The following is a 9,137-nucleotide window of genomic DNA, read 5'->3' as shown; positions in this document are numbered from 1 at the left end:
GCGTTCAGAACTTTTCGAGATGTCGAACCGTCAACACATGTGGTATGTCGCGCATTACTTATCAACCAAAACGCAGTTACATTTTTTTTGTTCCATTTATATCTTTCTAGTTAATAAGTTGTTGAAATAAACATTAATTTATTTGTGTTAATTCTGTGGAATTTCGTTGAACTACCCTTATTATCATAATCGAAATAAGGGGATCGATCAGTTCGTGGCGTCGATTATTTAATCGTAACGGGAACTTACAACTCTCGTTGACGTGCTATCTCGCGATCGCGTCTCTCCGCGAACGGTCGAAACAAAATGATTCACACTAAAAACTGTCCTGAATTCCTAAGAATTTATTTACCGCAAAACTGACAAAGTGTTTATTTAAAACATGAGGTTGAAGGTAGTCCTTTTCTTTCATTTCATTCATTTTCATTTTCTTTCTTAAGTATGGCTAACACAATATCTAATCAATTAAAATTTTATATTTTCACGTGAAAAGTTTCTTTAGATAATTATTATCAACATGATGACTAACTCTTACGGATTAATACGTGTCTGTAGGGCAATCCGGTGGACTTGATCGGCCTTTTACTTCGAAAGTTGAGTAATCGGTGTCGCTTTCTTACGCATCTTTGAACTGTATAAATGTTTTAAAATTGTTTGATCCAGAATGTACCACACCGGACAATCAAGAAGGCAGGTGCCTTGACTACAGAAAATGTAAACCTCTGCAAGAAATATGGCAGATACAGTACCGTACAGCCACCGATTTTTATAGACGATCAGTGTGCAGATACCAGGGCAATGTTACGATCGTTTGCTGTCCGAACGATCCAAACAAAGAGAAGAGAGAAATTTTAATAAAAACTGTGTATAAGTATAAGGCTTTGCGACCACCATACTGTGGTTTTAGCAACGTCTCTCATACCAGGGTGGTCGATGGTAAACCAGCTGAACTTGGTACGTTTTATGTCTTTCTTTCCGATTAATAATAAGCCATTTACTGCAAAGAATGAACTTTAAAGGCATTAAACAGCACATCAATGTACATTTCAATTAGACTAAATAATAATGCTATGATTTTATCGGTAGTAACTTTACTTATTAACTTGAATTATTTCTTTCTTTTACTTCATGTTAGGAAGAGTATCTTTTTGCTTGAAATAAAAAATTGATATAGGAGTAATAATATGGATAGAGATCAAAAACTGTTAGGGCAGAAATTACACGTTTGAACTTTATAGTTCAGTATAGTTCAAATAGAAATTATATAGAATTATTTAATAATTTGTATTCCACTGGAATAAAAATTTAATTTCTGTCTTTATCAAATCTCTATTTCAGAGTATTTGTACGTATGTACTTATCGTCTGCTGTATGATCGAATATCGAATAGGTAATAATCGTTGTTACCCGTTATGTGAGAAAAAATTATGTATATTCACAACTATGACTATTGCATTTTAGGCGCTTGGCCATGGATCGCTGCATTAGGTTTTCGTAATCCCCGAAACCCAGACAAACCACTATGGAAGTGCGGAGGTTCCCTGATATCGGCTAGGCATGTTTTGACCGCAGCACATTGTGCACATATGGATGGAATAGAAAACATACACAATCATAATATTGCCATTCTTAGATTGGTGGAGGAGGTGCCATTTTCGAGTAAGTCCTCAAATATATATATATATATATGCTATTGAGTATTACTGAAGTATCATATCCTGAAATTTCTTACTGTACACATATATTGTGTCATAAAGCGTGTATAATTCTTTCTCATACTTTTGGTCATTCGTTTCCTGCATTTTCATTTATTTTTTTATTTTTCAGGGTACGTATATCCCATTTGTACGAAAGAGCCCCTACGAAAGAGCAACTTCGTCGGCTATAACCCCCTTGTTGCTGGATGGGGAGCATTAAGATATAGTAAGTGATATCAATTTTATAATAAAATTAAATAGTTCCAGTCTTAAATATCTTTCTTATTTTCTTCGTAGGACGACCACGACGTAATGCATTAATGGAAGTACAAATGCCAGTGATTAAGAACGCCGAATGCAAAATAGCTTATTCCAAATTTCCCAATGCACCTGATATCACTGATGGTATAATATGCGCCGAACATGCTCAGGGTGGAGAGGATTCTTGTACGGTAATTAAGTTACAGAGTTACTACAAACTATACGGTATCTGAAGACACGTCGATTCGAATTAACATCAAATCGACGTCTTAAACATTAAAAATAATAGATAAACACAATTTAATAGTTTTGCCCACTTCTCACACCTCGTTATGGTATTTAATCTAATTTCCTTCTAATCTTAGTTTTGCTCAAAATACATATAACATGTACGTTATAAATTGGAGTATTTCAATACACAAATCAATAGAAGATTATTACTGTATATAAGTATAATTTCAATACAATTCGATCGATATATTTCAGTATCTTTGATTAAAAATTTAACGATCCTTTCAGGCTGACCGCGGCGGACCACTGCTGATACAACATGAATTAACCTCGTATTTAATAGGTATTGTGTCTTATGCTTATAAGTGCGGCACAGCTGGGTATCCCAGCGTTTACACTAGGGTCACATCGTACCTTGACTTCATTCTCCAAGCGATGCAATAATATGATATTACTGTTCCATAAATATCATTGTGTAAAAAACGTAAAGTTGGATTTTCTTATTGTGGAGATAAGAAACAGCTCAAATTTACATTGTTTTGTACGTTACAAATTATAGGCTTAAAATGTACGAAATGTAACTTTGAAACGACACTAATTTTTTACGCACGATAAACCTCCACGACTTAGGTATGTAAAGATGATAAACGTATATTAATTCTATAAATTTGGTAATAATAAACCAACTTTCTGAGAAGTTCTGTAAATTTCGTTTCTGTTGTATCAAGAGAATAATGGAATATTCCACTTAGATCGTATACTTCTTGTACGTACGTACAAAATTTTCCGGCTAATCTAAAACACTTCATAAGATAGAGAGCTTCTGGAAATTCGGACACAGAGAGTGCATAAAATACAAGATAAGTCTCGTGTCTTTCAAAATTATTTTTTATTCGTTAAAAACGTCCTGTGTACTCATGCAATCACATGCAACCTCGAAACTTCACTTATTTTTTATCACTTTCCAATTCAATACACAGTTTCAGCATTTTTGACTATATGTAAGAGAAATTTCCATTCAGCCAAAGGTGTACTTACAGATTATAGATTCCTATACGACTCTCAGTAAAAATTTATCCGCACTCCAGATAGTTAAAACTTCTGTCGACCGTATTGATCCATCTGCACTCTTCGTATGACGTCAATATCTGTTCAGTGCTGCTGCGCAGGTTTCTTTGTGTTACGTCAATTCGTTTGTGACCGTTGCGCGAGTAATGGCGCTTTGCAATGGTGATTTGCAGGAAAACAGTGCAGGATGCTGTGATTCGTTTCTTGTGGTCGGAGGTTATGTTTGATGCCTATATTTATCAAAGATTTAATGCACATTATGGAGAAAGTGTTTTGTCACGAAGTGTGTTTGAATGGGCACAAAAGTTCAAAGAAGATCGCACAAGTGTTATGAAAAAACAGCTGGACGCCCGTCCACATCCACGATGACAACATTGAACGTGCTCATGAACTTATGCTCTATGGAATAGACGAGTGACACTGGATAATGTGGCAAATCATTTGCAAATCAGCCACGGCTCTGCTTATGCAATAGTGCACGACAGATTTGGATTTTAAAAAGTTTGTGCGAGATGGATGCCGAAAAAGCTGATGAAAAGGTGAAGACCACGATGCATTCGTGGTTCGCAGCTCAGCCCAAAACATTTTTTAATGAGAAAATACAAAGGTCCTTCGGCAAATGGACAAAGTGTATACAGAAATCGAGTGATTATGTCAAAAAATGATGTATGTCTTTTTTGACAATTGCTTAAAATAAATTCTACACCGACAGAGCGGGTAACTTTTTACTCACCCTCGTAAGACACTTAAATTTCCAATCTATTATGATGAATAAAAGAGCTTATACTATTAAATCTAATTGTATTTTGTTGCATGAGAGTACACGTGTATGTGATGTACATTACCTTTATATCCCCTTGAACGCTTCAATATTGCGCATATATACTATATTTTGTACAGCTTCTATAAAATTTCGTATGTTTGTTTAGGCTGTTAATCTAGAGGCTGGAGTACAAAGAAGTGGCACAATGATGTGGGCTGATGACATTTATAATTATCAAGGAATCACCCCTACATTCGCTCAGGTATATATCGTTGACTATAACGTATTTAACATATATGATTGTTAGAATATTAATAATTAATTTTTAATTCTATCAGAATTTTAATGAAACTGTCCCTTGGGAAGGAAGAACTGATACCTTGATATCACGGTTTGTACATCCTATATATACGACAAATTTTAGAACATTATATAACGAAGAACCAGATCGTCGTGGCCATGTGATGTGAATAAAAGGACTTGAATTTGATGATATTTTTATAATGTTAGATAACATAACTAAGTATCTTCACAGTAAGATAGGATGACATGGTTTACATGATCTTAATGTTGTTCACTCGAGTGATGATATTATAAGGAAAAGCGTAATATCACAGGTAGGATGATTCATAATTTAGAACTACTAACTCATGTATGTATTAAAAATTAAAGAAATATATTAAATTTTATAGGATATTTATCTTTGGTAACCAGTAATTCAGAGATTGGTATTCATGGTTACTATAACGAGGCTGTAGAAACGCACCCTTTCTTCTTTGCAAATGGTCCTGTATTTATGTCTAAGCCGAAACTGGAACCTCTGAATAATTTAGATTTATTCTTGTTATTTTCTAAAATACTTATCTACAGTATACCATAAGGAATGATACCGTATCGCACCTAATCAAGTGCCTTAAGAAACATCAACAGGATATCACAGTAAGTAATCCCTTATCGACAGATATGTAAGTAAAAGTTATGTGTCATTGTTATACACAATTATGTGTTAGTGTTATACACAGTTATTTATCATTTTCTATTAATTCAGTTGTAGCCACTACAATATCTATGACACTGGTAGTAATTATAAGAACAATAATGATGTTCTATAAGAGGAAATGATGATTAGGAACAAAAACTTACAGGTAAGTCAAAGTATATGTTATTTGCCATTTGAAAAGAAAGTTACTAACTTGGAATTTTTTGATAAATAATAATTGTGCAAAATATATTGGATTTCAAATTTGTCAAAAATTGAAATTTAAGAAGCATTGTAATAATATAACATTAATATTTTGATTTTTCAGGAGATATCATGCGGTGGATGGATAATATGTAAAAAATATTAAGCAGTATATGAATTTTCATATTGCGTAGAGATAACAAAATGAATTTTAAAAAATGTCGACACGGTAATAAGAAATAGCATCGTGACAAAGAATATATAAAGACAGTTTCATTTTTTATAAATAAAAATTTGTTGTTCCAGATTTTGAAATACAGTGAAACGTTTAATTAGTATCTTAATATCTTTAAATAATTATTATTTTAGAATCAATTGTAATTGTATCATACGTACTTTTGAATTCGTGCAAGAACATATGTAATTTTGAAGTAGTTATTATTAGGAAACTGTTAGACGCGAACAGTATGCGAAAAGTTAGTATGCAGTGTAATAATTATCAATCAAAACACAAGAATTAAATTCTTGAGGAAAAAATTTCCGGAATTTCTTATTTACATGATTATAGAGAAATCCATAATAAAAAGGAGCTGCTTTCTAATACTTCGCTTCCTTGTAATGCCTACGTTAACAATAACGAGGTTCGACTTTTTGTTTTTAGAGGGATACTGGAAAATTTGAAAGTACAGTACCATTGGGAAGAAAATCACGATATTGAAAACGATATTTGCAAGTAAATTTCCAAAAAATCTGTTTTCAAATTTTCGCTTTCTATTTCACATTAAAAGAAAGGGAGGGCTGCCTTCTTTTTCTGCAAGACAAAACAAACATTCTGAATCTCGTATCAATGAATGATGTCAATAAGTTATTTTTCTTTTCAGATTGAACAATATTCCAGATTTATTCATAATTTCATACTACGCGAAGAATAGACTTTCATAGGTATATAAAGGAAATATTAAGTATAGGAAAACTCTTTTTCGTTGTAGGTGACATATGCTTCACGGTTGAACACATGTATTTTTGAACACATATAAATGAAAAAGTACTCTTATGGAGAAAAAGAATTGATACCTTCGATTGACATTAGATAATGTATATAAACTTATGAACAATCACTATCACTATCAGTTTGTATTTTAGGTGCACACGCAGATTTGTTGGAGTTCTTATAAAATGTACTTCCTGTACGAACGTTTTATTCTTCCAAATTCTACGATACTATGTCTCATATGATAACTATATGGATTAAACGTAATATAAATGATCCGAAAATAGACTCGAACGACATTAATTGTCTTTCTATTTATACCAATATCGAAAATACAAGTAAAGCTGGAGCAATAGTATGCAAGAATGGACTATTTATTATTTTAAACCAAATCATAGCATATTCAGAATGCACAGTATTATCATGAAATGTAAATGAATCAGTTGTAAACGAACGATTTTACTGTAAAATCGTTGCCGCCTTTTTTTCATCTGAAATATAGCAGCAATGAGTACATTCTTTTAATATATAATAAAACGAGATATCTTTATAAAGTTACATATGTCATCACTGGTAACTGTTATCTCGTATGACGCCAAATATACCGTTAGTATGGAATGATATTTTTATGAAGATATACTTTAATGATAGATTTTATGAATGAAACGTTATATAAGAAAAATTATCTCTTGTTATTCTATGAAGTGTAGTAGCTAATGAAGATTAATTTTACGAAGTATTAGAGCAAAAGAGAATTAAAAAATTAAAAAGATCTAAATAAGATTGTTCGTGTGGCTTAATTATCTCAATTCTGGTACACCACTTGTTACATTCTAACTAATTAGCGCTAAACAATAACTTGCAAATATTAAAGATATTAACACCTAAAGGTTTTCAGGAAATTTTATAATATTTGATTATTGTATATCTAGTCATTGATTGATAAAATTTCTTGTATAAGCATAGATCGAGGTTGACGTCATACGCAGATTGCATATCATTGACAGGTATCGTTTTAATTTATTTTATGGCTAGAATCGTTTGAATATTATACGAATAATTATTTCCATTCGAACGATTAATAAATCACGTACCTATAAAAGATATATTACGAAAAAGAGGTGACGAAACAAAAAAATATTGGAAATTCCGTTGTCATTAGATCAATTACTTTTGCAATGATTTTTATTTCCATGTAATTACATATGAAATGGGTAATTCATTAACATCTCCTCGAATCGAATATAATTCGTTACACTTCACAACGATTCAAATAATGGACGGGAAATATATAATAACTTTCCTGTCCTTGCGTTAAAATAGTACTGTACAAATCAGATGATACAACCTAACCCCAACCTAACCCCAAAAAACCCAATTACATCCACATTGCATGACAGCACACTTGCAATGGATTTTTGTGATTTCAATGTCACAGACAATGACACAACTAATCAGAACACGTTCGAGGCTATAGACATTGAAATTACCGCGTGTTTAATACGTTTAAAGCATAAATCTAAATTTCACGCGATTATTTCTTTGTACATTGTGAAACTCTTAAATTATCTTAATCGAATAAATAATCCTAATGTAATAAAACATCTTGAAATAGACCTAGATATCTGAAACAGAAACTCGAAGGATAAGAAATCCTAAAAGGTACTAATCCTAAAATAACAAACTCCTAAATAATAAACAAGTGATAAAACCTGTTATAAATAATAAACCTTACCTGGAATAATCAAATCCTAACTAATCGAAAATAAAATAAGGCAAGCAATTCTTAATCTTTCAAGTAATTTTTCCGAAAACACAGAAAGATAGAGAAATTAAAAAGACGCAGCACAAATTGCAGCACAATGAAAGTTTCGGAGCGATGAATACGATCGTATTAAACTAAATAATTTTCAAAAGTGAAATTACACTGAAACGTATATCGATGATATTTGTCATTTCTACGATCTGTTTCGCTTGATCGTGCTTCTTTTCTGATGTAAATTCAATTTATAATACGAACTAAGTTTCCTTTATTATTATTAGTCCTGCGTCTTTTTAATTCGTCACTTCTTTTATTTCAGAACAATGACGGGCTCCAAGATGCTGTTCGGATGTTTGGCGTTAATTGCTTTTCTGCATCCATTAGTTCACGTTTGTACTTCGAGTAGTACAGCTCAAGGTTTGTACTTCGAGTTGTCTTTTTCCATGCACTTCAAATTCCAATACGATCTGGTCACGTGGCCTTCGTACAATTTCGAAATTTTACCTGTTTGGTAATCGTCAATGAAAAAAGAAGTTATGCGTGACCTCAACACATTGAAACAATTTTTATGATTTTTTATTTGCCGGTTGGTCAGCAAGTTAATGGAAAAATTTCACTTAACTATTCGCGTTAATCTCTTCGGTTTAACTTTTGGGAAATGCTTCGTTAGCTTCGGGAATATTCCAACGATTCGTTTTACGTACAAAATAAGCATGATAAATATTACATCACGGTAATGTAATATCGGAATATATTAAAGGTGTAATTTTGTTCGATTAATTATAATTTATTAATAATGGATTGAAAATACAGATATTAGTTAGACAGAGAAACGATGTTTGATTAACAGGAAAACTAAATGCAACGCTCGTATTTACAACAAATAACTTGACAACTATTTGGTAACTCTCTCTCTCTCTCTCTCTCTCTCTCTCTCTCTCTCTCTCACTAGCAACTCTAACACTCGACAACACTCGCAACTCAATTCTAACGACTCTATGCTTCGACGTCTCGATCAACTCTGATTCTCGCAACACGCACACTTTTCGATTCGCCTTGAATAGCGAAACCGTCCTTCTTCTAACGTTGTCTATTGTTTCCCTCATACCTATGTAAGAACTACCAACTACGTGCCTTTAGTCACGTAGGCACTCTTAAATGTAAACGAACCACAGAAACAC

The 9,137-nt window shown here is 32.5% G+C and overlaps 1 protein-coding gene and 1 long non-coding RNA gene across 2 annotated transcripts; both read left to right on the top strand.

Annotated features, from left to right (window-relative positions):
• Positions 1 to 3,968, top strand: LOC126876979 (venom serine protease Bi-VSP-like). The gene is made up of 5 exons (XM_050639855.1): positions 1 to 42; positions 1,462 to 1,659; positions 1,828 to 1,923; positions 1,995 to 2,149; positions 2,478 to 3,968. The coding sequence occupies exons 2-5, from the start codon at positions 1,587 to 1,589 to the stop codon at positions 2,631 to 2,633; spliced, it is 480 nt and encodes a 159-aa protein (XP_050495812.1). The 5' UTR covers positions 1 to 42; positions 1,462 to 1,586; the 3' UTR covers positions 2,634 to 3,968.
• A 1,100-nt stretch (positions 3,969 to 5,068) lies between these two features.
• On the top strand, positions 5,069 to 5,806 carry LOC126876998 (uncharacterized). The gene is made up of 2 exons (XR_007694660.1): positions 5,069 to 5,165; positions 5,328 to 5,806. It is a non-coding gene; the product is annotated as an uncharacterized LOC126876998 (long non-coding RNA).
• The last annotated feature ends 3,331 nt before the right edge of the window (positions 5,807 to 9,137 follow it).

Source organism: Bombus huntii, unplaced genomic scaffold (genome assembly GCF_024542735.1).
Source record: "Bombus huntii isolate Logan2020A unplaced genomic scaffold, iyBomHunt1.1 ctg00000109.1, whole genome shotgun sequence".
NCBI classification, from domain to species: domain Eukaryota; kingdom Metazoa; phylum Arthropoda; class Insecta; order Hymenoptera; family Apidae; genus Bombus; species Bombus huntii.
Note: the sequence above shows the minus strand (reverse complement) of the source record. Positions and strands in the feature narration are given on the sequence as shown.

Coding starts and splice junctions, on each gene's coding strand:
- LOC126876979 (XM_050639855.1), top strand. CDS start 1,587: ATGGATGGAATAGAAAACATACACAATCATAATATTGCCATTCTTAGA. Junction 1,660..1,827: donor GGAGGAGGTGCCATTTTCGA/GTAAGTCCTCAA, acceptor TTTATTTTTCAG/GGTACGTATATCCCATTTGT. Junction 2,150..2,477: donor GTGGAGAGGATTCTTGTACG/GTAATTAAGTTA, acceptor CGATCCTTTCAG/GCTGACCGCGGCGGACCACT.